At 53.4% G+C, this 26,726-nt stretch overlaps 1 protein-coding gene across 1 annotated transcript in view; it reads right to left on the reverse strand.

Annotated features, from left to right (window-relative positions):
* Window positions 1-26,726, reverse strand: part of ABCC1 (ATP binding cassette subfamily C member 1) — a 133,027-nt gene that overhangs the window by 5,462 nt on the left and 100,839 nt on the right. The window contains exons 20-30 of the mRNA XM_045993322.1: window positions 18,610-18,700; window positions 16,419-16,554; window positions 14,781-14,988; window positions 13,282-13,592; window positions 9,015-9,214; window positions 7,373-7,499; window positions 6,723-6,824; window positions 4,432-4,578; window positions 2,475-2,633; window positions 1,652-1,818; window positions 390-584 (exon numbers count right to left, since the gene is read on the reverse strand). Of these exons, the coding sequence (XP_045849278.1) occupies window positions 390-584; window positions 1,652-1,818; window positions 2,475-2,633; window positions 4,432-4,578; window positions 6,723-6,824; window positions 7,373-7,499; window positions 9,015-9,214; window positions 13,282-13,592; window positions 14,781-14,988; window positions 16,419-16,554; window positions 18,610-18,700 (1,843 nt within the window). The remainder of the gene's footprint in view (window positions 1-389; window positions 585-1,651; window positions 1,819-2,474; window positions 2,634-4,431; window positions 4,579-6,722; window positions 6,825-7,372; window positions 7,500-9,014; window positions 9,215-13,281; window positions 13,593-14,780; window positions 14,989-16,418; window positions 16,555-18,609; window positions 18,701-26,726) is intronic.

The raw sequence follows: 26,726 nt of genomic DNA on the forward strand, positions 1-26,726 counted from the left end.
GCCTTCCAACTGGCTGCCATCCTTGACCCCTCCTGGTCAAAGCCCTGGGATGCTTACGCCAAGACAGGCTCTCTCACTTTCTCTACTTCGTTCCCAGCACCATTAGCTTTGGTGTGTTCACGTGTCTGTTGTCTGTCTCTGCACCCAGCCCCCGACTGACCTAGAAGGTCGCTCAGGCAGGCTCCTTGTCTGATACTTCCTTGCTGAGTCCCAACAATCCCGCGGGGGATTGTGCCCAGAACTGGACTGAGAATGTGGCGGGCCCTCGCGTGTGTGTTGACTGAATGCATGATGGAGTGATGTCAGAAACACCCAAGGGCAAGAGAGGGCTGTCCCTCCACAGAGGACAGTGCTGAACGAACGGGGACATCGCGGGACCAGAGCATCACCTCGTGTAGTCCATGATGGTGTTGAGCCGGTGTGCAATAGTGAGCACCGTGCAGTCTTCAAACTGCGTCCGGATGGTCGACTGAATGAGGTTGTCTGTTTCGAGGTCCACGGCCGCCGTGGCCTCGTCCAACACGAGGATCTTGGTCTTCCTCAGCAGAGCCCGGGCCAGGCACACAAGCTGGCGCTGCCCGACGCTTGACCGGGAGAAAAAGAGCAGGAGACAGAGGGTCAAAACCACTCCTGACCCTAAGCCCAGGCAGGAGCTGGGAGTAGAGAGAGGGGACACTAGGTGCTGCCAAGGCCAGAAGAGCCCGGCTACTCCCCGATCCCCACGCCTGTGCCCTTGGCAGACGTCAGTGACTGCTTGGGATGTTCTCGCCGTGGAGCTGAAGTGGGGCTCAGCGTCATATTCAGAACAGGGCTCAGAGGGGAGCAGCTCAGCACGGGTGGTGTGAAGGGTAACCAAACGGCCCCGTATCTGTGCTTTCTGTAGGGTCCTCCCCACTGACTCTGGACTCAACCACGGGTCTTTCTTTGGCCAACGGGATGCCAGCAAACGAGGTCAGCGGAGGCTCACAGAGGGACTGCCCTCCGGGGTCCGCTCACTCCTGCGCCGCCGCTATTGCCGTGACCACACGCCTGGGCTGGTCGGCTGGAGGATGAGGGACGTGTGGAGCTGACCCGATCTGCCCCAGCGGACCCCCAGCCCTGTGAGTGAGCCGAGAACCGCAGGGCCGCCCGGCAGTGACCCTCCCCGCAAAGGCCTTGAGTGTTGAACACATCTGAGGTTTGGTGGGTGGTTGTCACAGGGACAGATGAGGCACGGCGGATGCTGGAGCACGACTTGGGCTCCCTGCGCCACCAGGCAGGGATACTTCAGTTGCTGGTCATGGGGGACATCCTGGGGATCCTGGGAGAAGGCCCAGGGCAACGGGTAGCGACTCGGAGAGCTCAGAAATTTATTGACTAAGAGAGCAGCTTTTCAATAGGTGAACAACTAACAGTCACACTCCATCGACTAAACCCGGCATGAAAGGAACCACACTGGCCATCCTGGTTTTATACCTCACCATACCATGAGCCTGGACTGAAACCCACTTTACAGATGCTAAAGTTGAAGCAACAAGAAGGGAAGAGAAAATGGCTCATCCGTGGCTCAAACCCAGGCCTGACACAGATGCAAAAGGACAGAATCTTCCAACACCTCGATGGAGGCAGAGCTGAGGAGACCCAGCCAGAGCCTCGCATCCCTGCTTCTTACCTCAGGTTCTCCCCGCCTTCCGCACACTCGTGGTTCAGCTTGTCGGGAAGGGCGGACACGAAGTCCTTCAGGTGAGCCAGCTCCAGGGACGTCCACACTTCCTCATCCGAGTACTGGGTGAACGGGTCCAGGTTCATGCGGAGGGAACCCGAGAACAAAACAGGGTCCTGTCCGGGGAGAAGACAGCAGACGGCAGGTGAGGCTCACGTCACGATGCCTGCACCCGGCACAAACAGGCGCGACGTGAACAGCTCTGGCCAGAATCGCTCAAGATGAGGTTCCAGGGTTCCTTGGAATCACTATTTCCGGAGATGTTAGTAATGTGGGGGGAAGGTTTGGAAAATCCTGGGTTAAGTGAAATAAAATTTCTTTTGGCAAAACTTCCCAGAGTCTCCAATACACAGAATCTTCTGACAGGGAGAAGCAGCATAGCAATTCCTAATCATAAAGGACTGCGGATTCCTCCCCATTCCCCGCCTCCGAAGGAGAATCTCAGAAAGATTTTAGGGAAAACACCATGACAAGGCAACACGTGAGAGAATCACAGCTACAGAAATCAGTGTGGAAAACTCCTATTTCTCGCCTGGCTCTTGAGAGACTTATTCCTGTCCTGAGTGAAGCCAGCAGGAGTGAAGGAACAATGCCTGGTTAATTCCTGCTGCGATTTAGACGCTAAGGGGAGACTCAATGGTGAAGAAACAGTACTCGTCCAATGAGAACAATGAAAATAATAAAGTAGGAATACATTTATGTTTGTCCCCAATACATAAGTATATCACTCTCCCCGCCCCCCACCCCATCCCTGGCTGCACCCAGACCCCACCTGCGGGATGATGGTGATCTTGAAGCGCAGATCGTGCAGGCCGATCTTGGCAATGTTGATGTTGTCGATAAAGATCTCCCCCTCAGCGGACTCGCTGATCCGAAACAAGCCCAGGGTCAGGGACGACTTCCCGGCTCCCGTCCGCCCCACGATGCCAACCTGTGGGACAGGAAGGGCCCAGGGTGAGGTGGGGATGCTGGTGTCTGGGGGTTACCCCTCACCTGCTCCCCACACAGGGCCCACATTTCAGATGTCTGCCCTAAAGCATTTCAGTCCTCTGGTCAACCCGATGTCCACCACACAGCTCTCCCGGTCAGCAGCTTCCCAGGGGCGCTCCTTCAGGGGCTGTGTTAGCCAAGGGTCAAGAAGGGCTTCCTTCTCTACGCCACCTCATTTTGTAAATTAAAATATTTGGCTCTTTTGATAAGTTAGTACAGACCTCCCAAAGAGACAGGGCTCTGGCAGAGGGATTTTCAAGAAAGCCCTATTATTTTCAACTCTAGGTAATGTTAATCATCGGGTATTTCCCCCATACTGTTTTTCAATCCTTTGATGATGAGTTTCCCATGCTGAGCTGTCCAGCATCTCAAAGACTCAGGCCGACGCCCCCGCACACCTCCTCCCTCCATCCCGGCTGCAGGAGCCACAAGAGGTCATGGACAGGACCCAGTTCCCACTCATCCTCTCTTCAGGAAATGGGGCGCCTGCTCAGTGGCCAATGACTAACATTCCTAACATCCAATTACACCTCCTCCCTCCTCGTCGGGGCTCTTGAAAAGCAGGATCCCTCCAGTCTCTAACAGAAATGTCACACAGCGGAGTCTCGTGATGGAACGTAAGCCACAGAGCCTCGGCGAGACCACCACCTGCTCTGTTTTTCCCTTTGGTGTAAGTTAAGAGAAATTTCTCATGGGAACGGAACATTCTGAGGCTCAGGGTAGGAACAATTTAGCAAACACATATGTTCAGAGGTGCCTGGGTGGCTCAGTGGGTTGGGCCTCTGCCTTCCGCTCAGGTCATGATCTCAGGGTCCTGCGATTGAGCCCCGCATCGGCCTCTCTGCTCAGCAGGGAGCCTGCTTCCGCCTCTCTCTCTGCCAGCGTCTCTACTTGTGAGCTCTGTCAAATAAATAAAATCTTTTAAAAAAAGAACACGTATGTTCAAAGATTAAAGAAACTTTGTCCTCTGGCAGACAGCCAGGAAGACCCTTCGTCTGATTCCTAAGGAGGGTCTCAAGGTCTCAGAGCAAGGATGTCTTCCAGGAACAAGTTGGGACTGGGGATATATTCCAGAATTCTGACACCTTCACATGTTCACTACGCCGGCCCTAGTAGTGACAATGGCATCTTTCTGTTCTAGAGGCAGCAAACTCAAGTGCCCATGGGGACCAAGTAGGCACTTAAGTGAGACGGGGAGGGGCTGGGTGAGCTGGAGGTTCTCGTCTTGTCTAGAAAGAACCAGGAAGGAAGTATAAGCCCCATGTTGCTAGATGTTCGATCTTTCAGGAAAAGCAGGAAATTAGGGGTGCCTGGGTGGCTCAGTCGGTTAGGCATCCAATTCTTGTTTTCAGCTCAGGTCATGGTCTCAGGGTCATGTGACTGAGCCCTGCAACCCACTTAATACTCTTCCTCTGCCCTTCCTCCCACCAGCAGTGCACATGCTCACTCACTCAAAAAAAAGAGGCAGGAAATGGATCTTTATCTAAGACATACCAGATTCTTCAGTACTTGCAACGTATTCAGATTTCTTCAAGACTTACACGCGGGCCTCATCTGGCTCTCTGCTGACAGCATGCAATGCCGCTGGGGCACTCCAGCAGCTTCTGCTTCCACAAAGCCCCTGCCAGAAAAGGCCACTCCAGCCCCACGGAGTTGGACTGTGAGAAACCGCAGAAACGATGTGCCTGGTTGCAAGCGACGCCCTGCTGTGAACGGTCAGGGGGACAAGGCGCACCCACCTTTTCCCCTCCATCGATGGTGACGTTGATGTTCTTGAGAACCAAGTCCAGGTTTTCTCGGTAGCGCAGGCCATAGTCTCGGAATTCCACTCGGCCCACCTGAGGCCACGTGCTGGGTGGAGTCATCTCCGGGACTCGCCAGGGAGCCTGGGGGGGGGTGGCAAAAAATGGGGTGTTGGGGAAGGACTCTTAGGTCTGCCTCAGGAGTCTCAAGGCTACAAGAGAGCCGGCGACACATCCATCCCCTCTGACCTCCTCTCCCTTCCCCGGCTCACTCTGCTCCCCACGCACCTCTGTGCCCCGCTTCTGGGCCTCTGCACCCTCCTCAAACTCCCCTCGGGGCATGCTCCTTCACATGCTGATCTCGGGCCATGCAAGCTCGCCCTGGCTCTGTGCCCTCGATCCCCAAGCCTGCTCGGATCTCCTTCAGACCACGTGGCACCTCCTAGCACTTGAGGTGTGCTTTTATTTGCTTGTTCTGTTGTTCATGCCCCCTGTCCACCGTATGCGGACAGGTTGGTTCACTGTTCACTGCCACACTCCAGCCCCCCTAACCTGCCACAGCACACAGCAGGGGCTCCATGAATACTTGAGGACTGAATCAATGAAGGAGTGGTCCTCTCTGACTGGCATAAGGGTAGAGGTTTTACTCTGGGTGCCTCCTGTATTTGGAGGACAAAGCAATGGCTAATGCTTTTTAAAGATTACTGTCACATGACCTCATTTAATCCTCACAACAGTCCCATGAGTGGGGTCCTTGCACATGAGAAAATGGACACAGAGAGGGTAGGTAACTTGCCCAGGGTCACACAGCCCTTATTTCTTAAGCGTTTCTTAGTTTAATTCAACACTTCCTGAGCGCTACAACTGGATATCCTTGGGGCCAGGATCAGGGATAGTTTCGGGGAAAATGAGGAACAGAGAGGATGAAAGAGAGCTTTCATCCTTTCTCCCCCATAAACTTGCTATATTAAGTTTTTTTTTACAAGTATATTTCCCTTTTATAAATTTAAGTATATAAAGGAAGGGAATAAGCTGTAAGAACATGGAGAGCACTGAAAGGAAGTGGATGGAACTTTCTAACTGGGAACATACAGTCTATATAAACAAATTAAATATTTTTAGTAGTGGTAAGACCCTGGATAAGCTTTACTTTCTTTTATATTTTTCAAATATGTTCTTATCCTAAAAACATAAAAATAATCAAAAGAAATAAAAACATGGTACTTTTTAAAAAATAAACTTCATTTCAACTTGACATGATGCACTGCATGGCATGTGAATTATATCTTAAAAATGTAAAAAAATAAAATCAGTAGAGTGGGAAAACCTCTGGTGTAATACATACTTATTTCCTCAGGGGGCGCTCACACCATCCCGAATGATGCTCTCTGATGAAGGGGGACTGGGCGCACCTGTTTGAGTGTTAATGACAGGACATCGCTCACTTCCGTAGATCCCTCAAGATAGTTGATCCAGGGCCGTGGTCTCATTCCCAAGGGGCACATTCTTGGGAGGCAGTGTGCCAACGGCAGAAAAGCAAATTCTGAGTTGGCCATTTACCAGCCATTTAATTTCAGGCAAGTAACTTAACCTTGTGCCTCAGTTTCCTCATCTGTAAAATGGGGTCACGACAGAATGGGAGCTATGAGGCTACAGAAAGGTTGTGTGAATTATTCCATGTCAGATGTGTGCTTCAGGGCCTGAGGCCCCTCTGAGGGCACAATACGGGTCACTCATCACACGTGGTGGCGGGGGCAGAGGTGTCTCTCTAGGCATTACTGTCACTATCGTTATGATCACTCCCATCGCAGGCAGAAAAAGGCAGTTTCTGAGGACAATGCGGCACTGAAGTCTGGACACCAGGGTCCTACTCCCAGCCGTTCTGACCACATGTGACCTCAGGTCAGCCACTTTTCCTCCCTAGGCCATGCTTTGCTCCATCTATAAAATGCAGACCTTGGTTGAGTAAGTGCAGGGTTCCCCAAACTTAGGTCAATTCCTTCCCACCGTCATCATTTTTACAATATGCATGTACTGAGCCTCTGGTGAGTGACTCTCCACGCTCTGAATCACCTCTTGGGTACTCAATTCTTAAACTTCAAAGAGGAAACAAGTGTGTCATTTTCCCTAACAGCAGCCCCCCACACAAATTCGTGACAAGTAACAGAAGACGATTCTTGTTGAACAGAGGCTGCCTGTCGAAGGCACGCCAGCTATGGCTCTGCGGATGGTCCGGGTTAAGTCACACCGAAGAGGTCAGGAGAGGCCAGGCCGGCTGCTGCCTTTACCTCCTTCTCAGTCTCTGAATACTCCTTCAGCCTCTCGACCGCCACGATGTTGGTCTCCATCTCGGACGACATGCGGACCAGCCAGTTCAAGTACGTGGTGACCTGTGGGTGAGCTTCTAGAGTGAGCACGAGTTGCATTATCTTTGGGAAGTAATTACGAATTACAAAACGCCCTAGGTAAAATAGGTCCAGAAAACATGAACCTCACGTACTGCCATCACCCGGACGGGCTACACTGTGCCTCGTAAGGAAACACGTTTCAAAAGAAGCCCTGGGCCATACAAATCATCAGAAAGGTCATCAGAAAATATTTTGAACTAGATGGCAAAAGGAAAATACCACGTATCCAAATTTGGGTGCCCAAGCGAAAGCCGTGATGGGAGGGCGAGTCACAGCCAGAACAGCATTCTTCCTGTAGCTGGAGACACCCTGGCAGGCCACCACGGGCTTTCCTTGACTCAGGGGAATCCTGGCCACATGTCTCCCTTCCACCCCAGCACCACTGGGTCACTGGGCTTCTCAAACACCGCTCGGCCTCCAGCGGCTCCCCCAGCTCCTGCCCGGATTCAAAGCAAAGGCCCAAGAATCCGACGACTGACCCCCAAGAAGAAAATCCGAAAATCTGGCTGAGAGCACCCCCCCCCCCTTACCTGCAATGCGTACGACACAGACAGGCCCACCAAGCCCGCGCTGAGACTGTGCCTGGAGATCACGGCGAACAGGGAAGCGAACAGGACGATACAGTTGCCTACACACTCCAGCCGCACGGCCAGCCACCTGCCCGCAGACACACAGGTGAACAGACAGACAGACACACAGAGACCTGGAGTCAGCTTTCCAGAGTTTCCGGTTTCTGGTTCATGCAGGCGGGGTGGGGGTCACTTTGCTAACTGTAGTAATTCCCCGAGAGTTCCCGAGAAAAGCTCACAGGGGAAGGATGGCCAAAGGGACACGGCCTTGCTACTTCCTCATTAGTCCGACAACCCCAGAGTTCTCTAGAAGCCGACATCCCAGGAAAATGAAGCTTGCCCTGGTGAGAACCAACTTTTTCTCACTGGAAGCTTTAAAATATATCCATATACACCCATCTTTAAAATGATGTCCGGGAAAATTCCTAAATTCCTAAGAAGTCATCAACTCTAAGAGGCACCACTGATTTAAAATAACCGTCCCTTGGGGGTGCCCAGCCGGTGACGTCACCGAGCAAGATCCAGGGAGTGTGTGACTCTTGATCTTGGGGTCGTGGGTCCGAGGCCCACAGTGCTTGCAGAGATTACTTGAAAATAACCTTCTCTTGGTAGGAAAGGGGCGAGGGGGAGAAAAGCTACTATTTTCAATGTTGCTCTCATGTTCCCAGAGCCACATCATCCCCATTCTAGACATGTTAAAATGGAATACTTCACCTTTGGAAGTGTAAACAGATATATTACTGGTTTAAAGCTAACTTCTAAGATATCACATGGCGTTAGGAATATTAATATTTCAAGGCGTGAAGCGCCTTAGGGAGAGATGGGGGTGTTGATCTTTTTGTCACATACAGCCCTTCGGATTCACATGACTGATCTTCCCAGGGGTGTAGCTTCTCCCAAAGACAGAGCCAGAAGTGACCCACGCTCTAAGGATTCCGCAGGGAAGGGAGGGTCTCCAACAACTCACGGTCTCCTAGTCTCACGTTCCAGGGTGATACTGTGTACGACGGGGCTGACGGCTGGTTAGGATGGCAAGCTCCCAGGGTGCTGGCACCCCCTCCCACAATCTTTTATACCACGTCTCAAAACACGTATGAGGACATCAGTGAGAGGGAGACCCTTTTAGGGATCAGACGCTTTTCTGATTTAGTCAACAAGGAGCAAACTTCCGTCCCATCTTTTCCATTGATGTTATCCATCCCCTCATGATCTTCGGGGCACGGCAATTTCAGGGGGGCCAACCTAAGACTGGGGAATGGCTTCCCATGCTCATCACACAGGGGTGCAGTGGGGGGTGATCCCCCCTCGGCCGCGAATCAGGACACAAAAATATTAGCTGAGTCTGCTCATCCCGGGCGATCTTACATCACCAGGACAACAGCGAACGGGTAGTTCAGGCAGTGTTTCCTGACTCCAGGACAACATGGTCCCGGCCCTCACTCAATGCTTGGAGCTGCAGTGCTCCCGTTGCTCTCAGGGGTCACCGCGTCCTGTCCTTCCACCCAGTCGTGAGGGCCGGAGCCTGGCTTCACATCCTCCTCCCTAGGAACGAGGGCGGAGCGCTCAGGCCTGCACCTGCCCCGGCGGGGCCACGCATGCCCACCTGTTGGCCACGATGCTTGGGTAATAGGCCTTCTGGTTCTCGTCCACCTTCAGGTCGCTCTGGCGGATGAAGCGCTCCTGCTCCTCGAAGGCGCGGATGACGCTGACGCCCAGCAGGGTCTCGTTGAAGTGGGAATACACCGGGGAGCGGCTCACCGACTCCAGGCGCTTCAGCTGCCGCGACGAGGCCACGTAGAACCTCTGGGGGAAGAGAACGGACCGGGCAGTGGGCAAAGCCCCTCCCACGCTGCCGGGTCCCCAGGGCTGCGCTGGAGGAAGCCTGGACCTGCACGATACCTCCATGAGGTGGCATGTGGGAGGCGGGGTGCTCGCCACATGCACAGAGGTGACGGCGACAGCTGCTAGCTCACGCTGAGCCCACCCTCCTGGCACAGCGGTTTTTAAATTTTTTTTTCAAAGATTTTATTTATTTGTGAGAGAGCCCACATGCCGGGGCAGAGGGAGAGGAAGAAGCAGGCTTCCCACTGAGCAGGGAAGGACCGATCATCCCAGCACCATGAGATCGTGACCTGAGCCGAAGGCAGACGCTTCACCGACAGAGCCAGCCAGACGCCGCAATCCTAGCACAGTTCCAAGTGGTTCCAGACATCAGCTCATGGGACTCGGACCAGAAATCCAGCAGGCGCTCATTCCTGCTGACGCTCAGTAAACCAGAAAGAAACTCACTATGCTCTCCTCTCAGGTCATGTGGCTACCAGTGGCCGAGCTGGGGGCTGGCCTCAGAGAGCCCCGCTGTGAGGCGCGACAGCCTGCCTGACGCCACTCATCTCGGGGGCTGGATGGCCCCAGCGGCGTGGCTTTGGGTACAGGTCTGGAGGACATCCAGGCCTCCACCTGACCCACGGGCAGACGCCCATCGGCTCTGCTCCTGCCCTAACCAGGGCAGACGAACAGAAGCACCTCGCCCCCTGGAAGCTTCGAGGAGCCATGCACAGAGCGCGGCCTGGTCATTCGAGGACACTGAGTTCTTGTGGCCTTGGTCTGCCTGTCGTACACAGACCGGGGTCCCAGTTCCAGAGGTGCTCAGGATCTCACGTAAATGCAGCCGCCCCGCAAGCGGCAGAGCCAGACAGCTGAGCAAGACCCAGAAACACAGGGTGGCCAGGGACCCGGCCTTCCTGCCTCCCGGGGCCACTCTGGGGTGGAGGCCTTCCACAGAGAGCAGGAAACCTGTGTGGGGGCTCTGAGGTCAGCAGCTTCCTTCCTGATGGCAGCGCACACAGTACCTGGCACCCACACCTGGGTGGCCTTCGGGGCCCCGGCAACTCTGTCGGCTAACCCAGGCCCACGCCAGCCCAGGTGGTCCCAGGACAGTGGCTCTGCCAGCCCGAGGACAGGTCAGGTGACAGCTCACTGCCATGTACCAACTCCGGACGCCTCGGCCCTGCGGGATCTGCCCCGTGACCGTCAGCCGTGACGCCTCCTCCCTCTGGCTTTCTTTCTAAACATCCCGGATGGAAATCATTCCTGAGAGACTTCCCTGTTCCACTTACTCCACTTCTCCGGTGCTCAGAACTTACGATAGAAAGCTAACCTGAGATGTATCTGTGTTTCAACTCAGTTTTTTTAAAAAAGAGTAACTGTTATCTTCCCTTTTAAACTCCATTAATTAATGCCCCAGACTCACCTCACTCCTTCAGAGACCAAGTGCCTGGTGCTCATGGGTAGGAGGAATGCTCGACACGCCCCTGCCTGAGCCACGCAGGAGCGCGCTGGGAGCTGAGCTATCGGACCCGTGGCCGGGAGGTTTTCACGGACGCCAAAACAGCTCACAAACCAGAAATGTCTCCTTCGGGCAACAAGGAAGCCCCAACACAATTCCATGTTGTCCTACCTCTTGCATCACCTTTATATAAAAATGACTTGCTCTGAATTAAAACAGTAATGGATACCCATTTAAACACTGGGGAGGGGATGATACGGATTAAATAAAAATTAAATGACTGGGGAGCCTGGGTGGTGCAGCCAGTTAAGTATGCAACTCCTGGTTTCGACTCAGGTCATGATCTTGGCGTCATGGGACCGAACGCTACATCGGGCTCTGTGCTCAAGGCAGAGTCTGGTTGGGACTCTCTCTCCCTCTCCCAGAGCCCCTCCCTCCCAGTCTCTCCTTCTCTAAAATACATAGATAAAATTTTTTTTTAATTGTATTACATCCATTACTCTGAAATTTATTCCAATCTCAGCATAAAACCTTTAGATCTTTTCTGATGAAAAAGAGAGAACGTATGTACATCTAAAACCCACTTTTTCCTCAAGATACAACATACATTTATATTACACTAGAAAATGCACCCAAATCTCCACGGCTTGGTGAATTTTGTATTTATTTACACCTGCACACCCACTACCTGACCAAAATCTTCATCTCTAGCATCCCAGAAAGTTCTTGTGACTTCTACCTGACCAAAATCTTCATCTCTAGCATCCCAGAAAGTTCTTGTGACTTCTGGGTCAAAAACCCCAAGTTGTTTCTCGTTTGGGGCTATCATAAACCAAGATGCTAAAAATATTCTAGCACCCTTTTTTTTTTTCTGGATGCATTCTCATTTCTTTTGCATATACACTAAGAAGAGAGGACTGCTGGGTTGTAGGGTAAGGGTATATTTAGTTAAAAGCCATTAAAGAAAACCACACATTAAAGAAAACCCAGGGATACCTGGGTGGCTCAGGTGGTTAAGTACCCAACTCTTGGTTTTGGCTCAGGTCATGATCTCGGGGTTATGTGACTGAGCCCCACGCCAGGCTCCATGCTCAATATGGAGTTTGCTTCAGACTCTCTCTCTCCCCCTGTATCTGCCCTCCCTGCCACTCGCACACTCTCTCTCAAAGAGATACATGAATCTTTAAAAAAGTGAAAATAAGAAAATAAAAAAATTCTTTCATAATCCCAGCCCTTAGAGACACGATGTTTTCCTTTTGCTGTTTCCCTTTCCAGCCGTCACACGTGCTCTATGCCTGCTCAGTTGTAATGACAGGGCATATACAACAGGATCCTTTGCTGAACTGTCCTCGTTGTTTAAAAATACTACCAACGTTACACCAACAGCATCTCCCTCATCGTCCTGCTAACGGATAGCAGATCCCGTCACGGAATGGCTGCACCGGGGCTCAAGGTCCTGCTGCTGGCAGCTGTGTGAGCTGCTATGAATGCAGCATGTGGCCCGTTTGGTTCTTCCGAACTGGGTCCCTCAGGGAAATGCACGGCGAGGGTATGAACACGGGTCATATTTTTGGCAAATGCAGCAGGACGAAGTTTCTAAAAAAGCTGGCCCCAATTTAAAGAGAACACAACGAAGGCACGAGAACCAGACTTGTTTGCTGTGGTTTCACCTGCGTTTCTGCTCCCCAACCACTGGGCCACAGCGTGGTGGAGTGTGGGGGCGAGGAGGGCTGGACCAAGGCCTCCCGACCCGACACGAGCAGCCACAGTGCAGCCTAAATACGGAGCGCTTCGCGGTTCTCACTCCTCCTCCGGGATGCAGTCATTAGGCTCCCATCTAAACCACTGACTCCCTGGCAACTGTGCTGCTGCTAAGCTTTTCAGGGCAAAAAGGGGCAGGGCAGCACTGTGGTCACCAACACAACAGAGAGACGTGAGTTCACACTCCCAGCTCTGCCACCAGGCCCTCGACAGGCTCACCTACAGCTGCAAGCACGGTTTACGCTGCAGTAACCTAAGGGGCCACCAGGACTCGGCGGTCACATGTTCCCTTGCTCTGTTCCCTTTCCTTGGTCTTGTTTTCTGAACTACAGATTGATGGCTGGAGCTTCAGCAGCTGCCTTGGGCCAGGAGATCAACTTAAGAATGAAGGCTTATGTAAGGACGGGAGAACAAAAAAAAAAAGCAGTGATATTAACAGTCCAGGAGAGTAAGAGACTTGTGGAAGTGCTGTACCAGCCCTGAACGGCCCACTTCTACATTTCTGCTGGGAGAGAGAAAGACAGATGTCTATCCTGTTTAAAGTGCTATTGTTCACATAAAGAATTTCGTAACACTCTTGATTTTAATAATCAATCTTAATAGTGTTATTATCGCTATAAGCTATTATTATTATTACAAATTATTGTAATAAATATCTATACCCCCTCTGATAGGTATTTAAAGCAGACAAAAACAAATTCAACCTTCCTCCAGGAAATCCCCAACAACTCCACGGTGGGGTCAGGTGACGTGAGTCCTTAGCTCACGCGGAAGAAGCACACACAGCAGGGCCCCTCCTGCTCCCCGAGACCCCTCCTCTCACCTGGACGAAGAAGTAGATGAGGCCCAGCGGCGGAATGATGATGGTGGCGATGGGTGTGGCCAGCAGGATGATGATGCAGGCGCCGATGACGTTGAACAGGGAGCCCATGAACATCTTGATGACCTGCGGGATCATCGAGTCCACCGTGTCCAGCTCCTTGGAGAAGCGGTTCACCAGGTTCCCGCTGGGGGTGCGCTCGAAGAAGCTCATGGGTGACCGGAGGACATTGTGTAGCAGGTCTAGGTGCAGGCGGCGGGAAGCGAAGACCCCCCCGATGGACACCACAATGGAGTAGCCGAACACCGAGACACCTACAAATACTCTCACGGTAAATACCGCGATGGGACACGGGCCGAGCGGGGGCGGGGAGGAGGGGCTGTGCGGACGCAAGAGGCCTGGACTCTCAGCTTCTAAGAATGACGACGACGACGAGGACAGTAGTGGCTACTGTTTACTGAGGACTGACTATAGATTATACGCTACGCAGGAGTTTTGCATGAATCTACTTCTCACACTGACTCTATGTAAAGCCTTTAGCACCCATTTTATGGAGGACACTCAAGGTCAGACACTCCTCTGCCCTCGACAGAGTCAGCCAACCAGCAGCAGAGCTGCGGTTCCCGATCCAGGCAGCTGCTCCAAGGTCATGCTCATAATCCGTGTCCCACACTCCTCCAGACCAGGGCCATGCAACAGAACTTTCTGTGATGTATTTTTCTAAAATGGGGGAAACAGTAGCTGCTACCTCTCGGCCCTGGTCTGCAAAAACCCATGAAGTGTCCAGAACATAAGCAGACACTGAGGAAGGGCTCACAGCGGCTCTCAATTAACGCTGCTGTGTCTGGGACCTTCATGGGTCCACAGGAAGGGTAAACAGGATTTCTCAACTTCATCAGTGCTGACATTTGAGGCCGGATCATCCTCTGTTCTGGGGGCTGTGCTGTGCACTGCGGACCGCCCGGCGACATCCCTGGCCTCTGCATGCCAGGAACACCACCCCCAATCAAAGCTGTGATGACTCTAAGGACCTCCAGACGTTACTAGATGTCCCCGCGGGACAGCACAGTCTGCACCGAGAACCACCAGCGTGACCCAATTCCCACCCGTAGACGGCATGGTGGGAAAATAATAGACAAATTAGAGTCTATAGACGTCCCATCGCCCTCGCAGAGCAATAAGGGGCAAGGGCCCTTCCTTGCTTGCCAATGCTCCAGGGCAGGGCGCGGGGGGGTGGGTGCTGCTGTTCTCAATTTTGCTCATCTGTGAAATGGGCACGTCAAGAGCTCTCCATCTCCTAGGGGTCCGTGAAACAAAGCATTCAAGGAATACTCACTCTGTAAGTATCTGAGTGTCTACTAAGGGACAGGTACTGTTCACGTGAGTTTGGCTTAGTTTGGGGGGGTCCAGAAAAGACGCACAAACGGGAAGACTAAACTCCATAATAAGACATGGAAGAAACAGTTCCAAGTGCCCAAATCGGGCGGGGGAGGGGCCCCCACCTTGCGAAATGCCCAGGGCTCCGTAGACGCTCAGCCGGACTTTAGTGTGCTCCTGGGTCCCGTTGACGATGGGGTCATCGGTCCAGAGGCTGAGCCAGTAGTTAGAGGCCAGAGAAGCAATGTGGTTACACAGGAAAAGGAAGATGCTCAGAAAGGAGATGAAAAGTCCGATTGCCTTCATGTAGTCCCAGTACACGGACAGCTTGACCTGCAGAGCAGGGGAGACAAGGCTTCTGCAGGTGCTCCCACCACTGCACCCCCGAGGGCAGGCACTCCAGCAGCAGCTGGGCCATCCTGTCCCCTCCACGCCCCCCCCCACGCTCATACCCATGGCACATTCCCCTTAGTTACTTGACAAAATCAGCAAGAGATAAAGTCAGGGTCTCTGCCCTTACGGAGCTCCCAGTCAAGTGGCAAGACAGGCTTTCGGCAACCAGATCAACGCATAATTACAGAGCAGGGCTGGCGCCGTGCAGGATTCCACATACATCCAGGCAGATCCAAGAGAAGCATCCTGACCTCTCGCGTTCCTGCGCCACCTCTCAGGGGTGGCTTGTTTCTGTGTGCACTTATTCCTCTTTTAAAAATTCTATTCCTTATTTTTTTTGTAAACATACCACATGCACTTTTAAAAATAAACTTGGGATCATTACCATAAATGGAAAATTACTGCCACGTGCCCAAAACAGACGACTGTAAAACACATACAACAAAACAAGAGCTTGAAACCGATTCTCCCTATGACAGAGAGAAGCTGGCGATGTCTTAGCACTATGGACTAGAACACTGTGTTCCTCCAAGTTTGCGTGTTGGGACTCTAACCTCCGGTGTGATGTACGCAGAGGAGGGGCCAGTGGGAAGCGGTCAGATGGTGAGGACGGAGCCCTCACAGTGGGATTAGTGCCTTTAACAAAGGGGCTCCGGAGAGCGCCCTCACCCCTTCCCGACACGGAGGACACGGGCAGCGGACGGCAGTCCCTGAGCCTCCCTCAGAGCGAGCCCTCGCAGGGCACCACACGTGCTGGCCAGCCTCCAGGAAGTGTGGGCAATAAAAGCGGGTTGCCTCTGAGTCACCCGGCCCATGGACTTCCGTTAGAACAGCCGCAGTGGACTGAGACGCGCAAGAAAGATAAATGGGCACCGAACTCAGACTTTCTCACACTGGAATCGTTAGGGCTGCAAGAGAAAGGGAAGCAAACGAATCCCACCACACACGTACGTGTGCGCACGCACACACACAGTCACACGAGGTGAAGTGACAGAGATGCTATCTCACAGAGAACTTCGTCTGATCTACAACTTCCTGTACCGTGGGAAGGCGTGATATAAAGCACCCGGGTCACCCGGAGCCAAAAGAAGCCCCCAGCCGCTCGGAGGAGGTGGTGGTCAGTACAGCAAAGGCTCCAAACGCCAGCCCTGGAGTCAGACCGCCAGGGTTCCCATTCTAGCTCTGCTGCCCCTTGACTGTGACCTTGGGCAAGTCATCCAGGCTCTGCCGCCTGTTTCCGGCTCTGGAAAACACCACTTGCACAGGCTCGTGGAGAGACAAGATGCAACATCAACGAAGCGTTCTGCAAGGACCTGGTGTGTGCAGTGACGCGGGCCGCAGCCCTCACCGGGGCAGCAGCCGGCCCTCACCTGCCCTGTTTGCGCCTTGTCTGCCTCCACCAGCTTCCACGCGTCCTCTTTCTTGGCCCCGGCTTTCTGCAGCTCCGCCGTGCTGGTGTGGTGGCGGCTAATGTCCCCGCTGTAGGAGGAGGAGTTGCTGAGCTGTCTGGGGAAACCAAGGCACACGGGGGTCATCAGCTTTATACAGATCGAGACACATCATCACAGATCACGCGGCCCTAAGCTCTCTCTGGAGACCTCCTCGAGCCAGTCCCCTCGCCTGGGGATCTGTAACCCTGGCGAATGACACGGGTGGATGGGTGTGTGCTATGCGCACACGTGTGAGCACACACGCAGGAACACCCTCTCTCAGCCACGGGCTCAGACCCACAAGGGCAAAGGGACGGGTGTGACTTCCATCTGCTTGCTAACGCTCCCTTTCGCCTTCTTTGTTTGCATATGCCGAAGCAAGCTCGCAGGCTGGAGGCCCAGGATGCTGGGAACGGGGGGCTCCAGTTAGGAAGTGAGGACAGTAATACAGCCCCCAAGGAATGGAATCCTGCCAACAGCCATGTAAGCTTCGAAGCGGATCCCTCCCCAGCCCTGTCTTCAGATGACACCCCAGCCTGGCAGACCCCTGCTGCGGCTTGTGCGAGGCCCAGAGGGGAGAAGCCAGCTGAGCCGTGCCCAGACTTCCCAAGCCACGGACTTCGAAGTCCTCTGTTACATAGCAACAGATATGCCCAGTGCTCCCTGTGCTTGTGCCCAGCCCACGCACGGTTCTCCCCAGCCAGCCTCCCACCGTCACCTGCCCCCAGGTCCCAGCGCCACCTGCAGGGACTGTCTTGTCTCGGTCGTCCTAGCAAATTCTCAGAGGGCAGCAACCATGACTGATCACACTGGCCGCCTGCCTGAATCCCGGCAGTGCTCCTGCACGCCCTGGGCGAGGCCCTATTCTGCGTGATTCACACACATACACCCAGCTCACCACCTGGACAGGTGCACCAACAGAGGGGGATATATTTCCACCTATCCCATATGATAAAAACCGGAGTCGGGGCGCCTGATCCTTGGTTTCAGCTGAGGTCATGATCTCAGGGTCCTGAGATCGAGCCCCACATCGGGCTCCGCGCTAAATGCAAGGTTTGCTTGAGATTCTCTCCCTCTGCCCCTCCAAACTCTCTCCCTCTGCCCCACTAACACTCCCTCTCTCAAATAAATAAAATCTTAAAAAAAAAAAAATCAGATTCTAGGAGGTACCGTGGCAGGTGTTCTGAAGGGCAGAGCTGCTCACGCCAGTTTCGTCTGGGTTCGTTCCCAGCCTCACTTCTGTGAAACCTCCTGACGCCAGGGAAGGAACTGCGGGCAGCCCCAGCTCATGCAGTGATGTGGGTGCTCTTTACTGGGTGCTGAGGGAGGGAAGTACTGGGCTAAGTGTGTCACATGCACTATGCATGGAGTCTGCCCCCCCCCACACAGCCCTCTGCGGTAGGCACACCACAGACCCTATCTGACAGGTAAGGAAACTGAGGCACAGAGAGGGTAAGCCACAAAGTCCACAGAAAGCTGCCCACTAAATCCTTAACAATCTAGCTGAGAGCAACCTCCTTTACAGCAGCAAAAGCACAGAACTTCGGCACGCTGGCTCAGAGGCAGGGCCTGGGTTCAAGTCCAAGCTCAGTTTCCATCTGCCTTCATGACTTGGGGAGAGCACTCCACTGCTCACCTATCAAGTGGGTAGACAGGAGTCACCACCTGCAGGTTCAAGAGACTGCACAGGGCTTGGCACCGTGCCTGGCTCCGAACGGTGCGTACAACGTCATGGTCACTACTACTGTGACTATTTTGGTTCAAATGCTGGCCCTACAGGCCTGAACGCTGCAGGCCCCTCTCAATGACTTGAGCAGAGACCCACCTCTTGCAGGGACCTTGAGCGTCCCAAGTGCAGGCAGACAGTTACCTCCTAAGGCCTGTGTGAGCCGTGCCCCCGAGAGGAACAGTGCGGCCCCCTACCCTCCTTCGGGCCCCTGAAACGTGATGCCCCATAGCGATTTGGGGAAGGAGGCAGAAAGCCTCCATCTTCCAGAACCCCGGGGAACTCAGGCGTTCTTCAGTAGGTCACACAAGCTGCTGGCACCCTTGTTCTTCTCTCCCCGCAGGCAGGGGGCAGAAGCCGGGGCCTGCAGAGTCCACACCGACAGATGTCCCTCTCTGCTCATACCTCTGCAGCTGTTTCCCTGCGACATCCGTCACCAGCATGCCGTTCTCCATCTGCTTTCCCTCCTTCCCTGGACTGCTGACACTTGTCAACCCTGGCAGGAGAGAGGAAAGGGGGAAGTTGTGGTTTCCAGAGCTGGACGCCAAGACCACAGGCATTTAGGAAACCCGTCACTTGGACGGGACGTGGCAGATAACCTGGCCACCAGGAAGCTCAGAAAGCAAGACACGCTTGGCTGCGGCCACAGACAGGCTCCCGGCACAGGGGCAGGAGGTCTGTAGAGCCAGCTGGCTTCCGCGGGGCAGAGACAGTGACTTGTAAGCATCCCGAGGGTCCCAGGAGCGCCGGGTGCTGGGCCTGAGTACATGGCTATCCCAGTGGCAGGCGACAAGTATAACACAGCTCGGATGACAGCATCAGAACCGCACGGAACTTAGTCCAAGGGGCCAGGATGCAAGGAGCCAGGGGGGGAAGAGCGCACAGCCGTCTGGTCCCCAAGCATCCCAAGCAAGGGTGATAGTCAAGCACCCCCCAGTTTTGACAAGGGCATCAGCCAACAGGGGGTCCCAGAGGGTACCCCGCCCTGCGTCCCAGTGCCAACCACAGGGAGGTCCAGAAGTCTGGGGTAGAGGTTACCTGGAGCACTGCCATTTCCCAAAACGACGGGTACAGCCACCGGCCCCAGTCCCAGGAATCACGCTCCCGGCATCAACGCTCATCCCCATAACCTCACTGACAGTGGCTAACACTGAATGAGTGGTGGCCCTGTGCTCTGTTGAAACGCATCATCTCCCTTCATTACTCCAACCACTCAGCGATGCGTTATCATTACCCCAGCCCGGCTCTGATCTCACACTGGAGCCAGGAGAGAGAAAGCCTGCAGCAGAGATGTGGCGTAGGGCTCCCCGGGGCTGGCCTGGAAGAGGGTGTGCAGGGAAGAAGTCCCAGAAGGGGACTAACATGCAGCTCTGGCAGTGACAGGGTGACTCTGGGAACACGATGACAGAACACGAACTGATATCAAATGCATAAAGGCAGGCTCTCTCCGATGACAGTCACAGGAAGAAACAGAAGACGGACAGTGGGGCGGGACATCATGGGGGGTGCGGTTGGGGGCGGGGCAACTCTGAACCGGTGATTTGCCATCTTGGTTGTGAACGATGCAGGCACCTGTGCACCCAGGGATGCCCCTGGCCCGGCTCTGGTCCCTGCCAGACTCTGCCTGCAGGGAGGCCGGGCCCCCATGCTGAGTCAGAGCGCAGTCAGGAATGGAGTGCTCTCTCCCTTCCTAGCTGTGTGTGCTAGGGAAGCAGTATGTGTCTCTGAGACTCAACTTTCACATGTGCAAAGGGCAAGTGACCACAGCTGCTCCCTTCATAAGTGGGAGGATGAATGAGGCCAGTGACAGGCCTCAGTGGGGCTTGGTACTACTCGCCTTATTTTTTTTTTTAATTTTTATTTATTTATTTTAAAGATCTTATTTATTTATTTGACAGAGATCACAAGTAGGCAGAGAGGCAGGCAGAGAGGAGGAAGCAGGCCCCCCGCTGAGCAGAGAGCTGGATGTGAGGCTTGATCCCAGGACCCTGGGATCATGACCTGAGCAGAAGGCAGAGGCTTTAACCCACTGAGCCACCCAGGCGCCCCGGTACTACTCGCCTTATTAAACACGTTCTACGGATAATTCTGGCCTGTAGCCAAGATAGAGATTCACTGCTTTACACGTTTCTTTTTAACGGCAGCATCTTTTCTGCTTAAATTTAGAAAGAAAGAGAACTAAACTTAATAAAAAAGAATAACAACAACAAGCAGGGCTTTCCATGCAGGAGCATGCGGTCCGGGCTCACTGCACTGGAGACCCAGGCCTGGCCTTGACCAACTCCCTCTGTGCCGGGGCAGGGATGCTTGAAAACATTCCCAGAGACCTAGACCCATGGCAGGGGCTCCAGAGAGCTCCTTGCTCCCGCCTGGCTACGCAGGCCAGCCTCTGTAAGCTGCAGGCTTCTCTTCTGTTCCTCACTCAGGATGAGCCATAAGGTCTGTGGGAGACCTCACAGTGGCTTCCCATAACCCCCTTTCTCCACCCAATTAGCCCACAGGTTGATACACCGGCGAGGACAGCTGGAAAATTCTCCTCAGCAAGGGGAGAGACCAAGAATCCTAGAAGGCAATGGGAACATGGGTCAGTCCACCTCTCCGTCTGCCTTCTTTGCAAGGAGTCAGCTCTTCCCTCTTCCTACAGTCTGGGCAGACCCAAGGTCAGTCCATCAGAGTCCCTTCCCCAGGACTGTGAACCATCAGCGGTCCCGAGGACCGAAGACAGGTCCGGCTGATCTGTCCTAAAGGTGTCTGATTCCTGGAGTTGCCATTTCCTGAGTCCTGTGTGTTTGGTCTGGCCTCTGATTTCTGAGTGATCTGCTTCCCCTTCCAGTAAATAGCCTTGTTGAAGAGGCAGGAGCTGGCTTCTGTGGCTTACAAAAGAGGCCCCTGACCCTCAGCTGAATGCTGCTGGGGTAGGCAGGAGGGATAGGTCCACTCCAGTGGCTGGTTCATGCCTTCACCTCACCAGAGGGAGCCGGGGTGGCCTTCCACAGTGAAACTCTGCTAGAAGACATCCCCCACATCCCCCCTCCCTGCGTGCCCACAGCCACCTGCAGGGATTCCATCACACATGCATCGCCCTGTCTGCTTTGGCTTGCCGAGGTCTCCTGACCGTGCCCAGGAGGTGACAGGGGGATCGTGATGGTCACGCGGCGGGCCATTCACTGTCCACCCACTATGTGCCAAGCATTCTGCGAAAAGGATCTCCGCCAAGGCATGCTCATCACGGCCCTCTGACCTACAGAACAGTTAACGCTTAGTCCAGGCCACCCAGCTGAGGAACAAGAGATCTGGGGGTTCAGACCATCTCCCCAAGTGCCCACTGCAAAGCCTGGCACATAGTAGGTGCCCAGAAATGCTGGATGAATGGAAGGGGACAGAAATACGGATGGTCAAGGGCCTCTTTCTGAGCACACAGCAACAGGCCCGGTCTGCCCACATCCTCCTCCTGCAAGCACAGCTACTTGTAAACCCCGGGTCACTGACCTTCCCCCGCCTCGGCCACCATTTGGCCACCTGAGAATTCACGAGATCCAGGAAAGTATTAAGAACCAAGCCAACACTCCCTCCTGGAACCGCCATTTAAATGCCCAGAGGGGATGGATGGAGGTCCTTTCCTAAGGCTGAGGAGCAGAGATGGCCAAGGCACCTGCCATCCTCAGTATCCCCATCCCGCACGTGCTGGGATGATCCCAACAAGCACACTGCACGGGGCCAGCTCTTTCACTAAAGATGATAAATGTGTTTAGACAGAAGAAGATCTAGAAAAATGCGGGCCAACCCTCAAACTCTACACCTGGTTTCACGGCAGCAGAAGGAAAAATTCAAGTGCTACAGCCGGGCAGGGCAGGTGTGGTGGCTGGGAGACAGCACAGGCCTTGGCTCTGGCCCGCAGCCTTCAGATCTTGGATGACAGATGCTGCTTATGAGAGGGGCCTGGGCTGTACGCTGCCTTCTGAGCCAGACGCACATGGAGCCAAGAAAAGGGGAAGAGAAGGTGGCTTGGCTCAGATTTCATCTTGGGCCCTCCCAGGCTGGGATGAGGATGCCTTCTCAGGGTTCTCACAGCCCCCCGGGCTCGCTTGCATCACTGCGTTTAGCACCACCGCACCCTTCGTTATTTGGCATATGTCTCCCCCAATAGAGGGGAGACACCCTCAAGACTGTGAGCTCTTGAAAACAGAGTAGGTCTTACCCACTACTTTATTCTCCGCCCCCGGCACATCAGATAGCCATGTGTGGTTGCACAGGATGTGTACTGTACAATCCAAGGGGAACCCTTTCACACAGTGGCTCAAGTATCAGGTTCCCCATGGCCCACAGTAGGCCCTCTGTATAAACCTGATATGCACATGGACAGACTAACAAATGAATGGCCAAGTGAACAAGCAGAGCTGACCTTCCAGTGCTACAACAGGCACCCCATGGGCCCCCATGATGCCATCATAAGCCCATGCCCACAAAGCCGGTTTCTAAACCAGCCCTGGAGAAATAGTAATATCAGTGCATATTTTCTTTCAACCTGAGTATTTACACAGCTGTGTTAATGTTCAAAGCTTACACAGGACATGTCTTAAATAATCAAGGCATAATGTATTGTTTGTTTATTATCACACATTATACTGAGCATCTACTATGTGCCAGGCACTCTTCTACGGTCGTGGGGATACAGAGGTAACCAAAAAGCCCTCATGGAGCTTAAACTTCAAGAGAGAGAAAGAGAGAACACACAAAAGAATAGATCCAGAATTAGTTGTCAGGCAATGTTCAGAACTACAAAGAAAACTAAAGCAGAGGAAGGGGGAATTGAAGGAGGCAGGGGCTGAGGGATGGTAGACAATAGTTAAGTTGTGGGGTTTTTTTTGTTTTTTGTTTTTTTTTTAAAGCGAAGGCCCAAAACTTGCCATCTAATAAATGTTTCTTTTTTTTTTTTTTTTTTTTTTTAATATTTTATTTATTTGACAGAGAGAAATCACAACTAGGCAGAGAGGCAGGCAGAGAGAGAGGAGGAAGCAGGCTCCCTGCGGAGCAGAGAGCCTGATGTGGGGCTCGATCCCAGGACCCTGAGATCATGACCCGAGCCGAAGGCAGAGGCTTTAACCCACTGAGCCACCCAGGTGCCCCTAATAAATGTTTCTTGAGGGCTTCCAGGTACCAGGTGTGAGGCTGTCCAGCTGAGAAGCCTGGCGCTGTCCCTACTCTTGAACCTAGTAAATACCACTCCCAGGTCTCTGTGTCTAGCTAGTCATTGGCCCTCAAAGCCAGCACCTCAGAGCTCGCTGTTTATTCTCAAGAAGGTTCTGGAACTCTGCTTGGGCATGGGCCAGCAGGCCAGCCTCCCTTGAGGGAAGAATCCAAGTCACCACTTTACAGTCAACGCTTCGTTTTTGACCAAAAACGGAAGTGACTGGCTGCATCACCCAGCCCGATTCACCCGTGTCGGCCCAGAAAGTTCTCCAAGCTCAAGTGGAAGAAATATGGCCACTGAGGACAGCCTAAAGGAATGTGCTGTGTGGACGACGGACTCTCAGCAGCTGTTTGGTGTTTATGACAGATCCTGGAAATGGGGGGAGGTGCTTACAACCCACTGGTCAGAAAAGCAAGCGGGACTGATGGCTGAGAGAGCAGCGGGGTGCTGGTCCTCTCAGGAGGGAGGCCAACGCGGGACAGACACCAACAGCCCCTCCAGCGGGTGGGCCAGGGGACGGACAGCCTTTTTCCTGGTTCTCTGCATTGTTCTTCAGTTTCCAACTGTCTAAAGCAAGCACAGGCTGATTTTATGATCAGTAAAAAAAGGGAAAAAAAAATCTTTTAGCAAAGATCTGAAAGACAGAAAATCAGTCACGAGCTTGAGAGATGAATCAAGCACGGGTCTGAGAAGTGGGCACATTGTCAGAGTAACAGTCCTTTTCCCCAGACCACAGGGAAGCACCAGGACGGCGCGAGGCCGGGGCATGGCAGCGTTCTCAGCCTTGGCACTTTGGATGCTGTTTTCTGGCGGGGGTGCGGAGTGGGTGCTGTGCATGGTAGCTGCTTAGCAGCATCTCTGGTCTCTACCCTCTACGTGCCAGCAGTCCACACCCCCCCACCCCAGTGGTCACAACCAATAATGCCTTCAGACATTGCCACGTGTCCCAGGAGGCACAAATGTACCCCGATCAAAATCACTGCTCCAGACTTTAGGTTACTAATAAAGAAACCAGAGTAAATAGAAATAAATGTTCTTCACCTTCCGAGTACAAAGGATAATGAGTCAATATGTAACACTCTTTGCCACCTGGGGGAAAAAAAAGAGAGAGACAAAAGGAAAAAAAAAAGTTTCTGACCTATCAGTGTAATAAGTACGCCGTGGGGCGGTGGGGGGGGGTCAGTATCTCCCCATCCTAGGCTTATTTCCTGGTACCTCTGCTCTTCCCTACCCGGGTGGGGAAACAGTCCCCCCAAACCAAATACTCTCCCCTTTCAGCCTGGGTGTTCCAAAAAAGACCTGATTAATCCAACAAGGAAAAAAAAAGTTTCCCTTTAGGAGAAGCCAAAAATGTGGTTCAAACAAATCCAAGTCATTGGCTCTTGGGAGTCAGTCGGCCGCAGCGGAACAAGAGCGGACACTGATGCCAAGCCGTATCATGGGGAGCCTCACGAGATAGCTGGAGTGAGGAGGGAATGCCCAGTCTGGGTTCAGACTCACAGGCTGAGGACTCGTGGGTGTGGCTGTGTGTCTGGATTGGGGAAACGACCCCATGGCAGTGTGAGGGTGGTGGATGGCATTTTCGTTGCCAAATTAAGTGCTGATGTGGCCAAAGGAAAAAAAAAAGGCGTGGAGGGAAAGGCATTGGCAGCAATCTGTGGTTCTGCACCAATTGCTTCGGGTCTGTTGGCAACGGCAGAGGAAGGGAAGGGAGAGAAATCATCTGTGGTCAACAGGGTTTAAGGACACTCCCTGGGCACCGGGCTAGAAGCGAGACAGACCGTGCATTCTGGGAGAAAGATTCAGCTGAACACGGACGTGTCGCTTGAGACAGCACACAAGGTCATTTTCACCCAACCGAAGCAAGCCTCTAAGATACAGTGTTCCTGGGGTTGCCCTCCCCAGCACGACCTCGGCTTGACCCTCAGAAGGCGCCAACTCTGCAGCAGGAAGGAAGGAGGTTAAGACTTAAGGCAGAACTCCCCAGGCACGAAAGCACAGACATGCAGGAACTCATTCCGATGAGGAATGAAAAGCCGAAGAGACGTCTTGCTTCACGCTGACAAAAAGAGATGCTTTGCTTTTTTTTTTTTTTTTTTAAAGATTTTATTTATGTGTCAGAGAGAGAGAGAGTACACACAAGCAGGCAGAGAGAGAGGAGGAAGCAGGCTCCCTGCCGAGCAAGAAGCCGGATGCGGGACTCGATCCCAGGACCCCAGGATCATGACCCGAGCCGAAGGCAGCGGCTCAACCAACGCTTCCAGGCGTCCCGAGATGCTTTGCTTTTAAGACCACTAGCATTCATGGCAGCACAACTTGTACCAGCCACAACTGGAAACGACTCGAACAGTCATCAATCAATGAATGAAAGAACAAAACGTGGCACGGTCGGCCCCAGCCACAGAACGACATGAGACACAGACACGCTACCTCATGAGAGGGAGCCAAGAGAACTTCAGCTGGAGGGAAGGAATCCAGGCACAGAGCACCACCCGGTCTAGAAGTCCATTTATGTGAAATGCCCAGAACAGACAAATCTAGGGAGAGATGCGTGGGTGCCCAGGACGTGGGGGGCCAGGAGAAAATGTGCAGGGATGGCTAATGGCTACAAGGTTCCCCGGAGGAGCGACGAGAATGTTCTGAAAGTGATTCTGGTGATCTTGTACAACACTGAACACACCAAAAACCACACAACGCTTTAAATGCGTGGATTGTGTGTTCTGTGACCTCTAGCTCAATAAGGCACTTAGTATAAACCACTCGGACCCCCACAGCAAACCAGAGCAGAGGAATGAATGAGCCCCCCACCCTCACCCCGGGCAGACACGGAGACCACTGAAGGAAGGAGCAGAAGACTGAAGCTTAGACGCCAGACTTGAGGTCCCAACCCCACCAGCAGCCACCATGCATCCTTGGACAAGCTGCTCCCTTTCTCTGACATTCAGCGGCTTCTCACTGCCTGGAAACCAAAACCCAAACACCTCACCCTGAAGGCCCACCTCCCCCCACCAGTCCCCTGCCCGCCGTGGTCTGGCCACACGGGCCTCCTTTTCTTTCCTCCAACACACTGACCTCCCACCAGGCCTGAGGCCTATACACCTGCTGTTCCAGATGTCAGAACACTGTTCCCCAGATGTTCTCCTTGCTGGCTCCTTTCCAGGCCACTGTCCCCTCCTCAGAAAGGGCTTCTCTGATCAGCCCCTTGGGCTGCCTCGTGCCAACCCCTTGGCCCGCGGCTCATCCTCCGCAGTTTTTTCTTTAGAGCCCTTCACGCTCTATGAAAGTACTTCCGTGGTTCGTTCTTGCCCCTTCTCTCCCACCAGATTCTACG

This window comes from Meles meles, chromosome 21 (assembly GCF_922984935.1).
Source record: "Meles meles chromosome 21, mMelMel3.1 paternal haplotype, whole genome shotgun sequence".
Classification (NCBI taxonomy): domain Eukaryota; kingdom Metazoa; phylum Chordata; class Mammalia; order Carnivora; family Mustelidae; genus Meles; species Meles meles.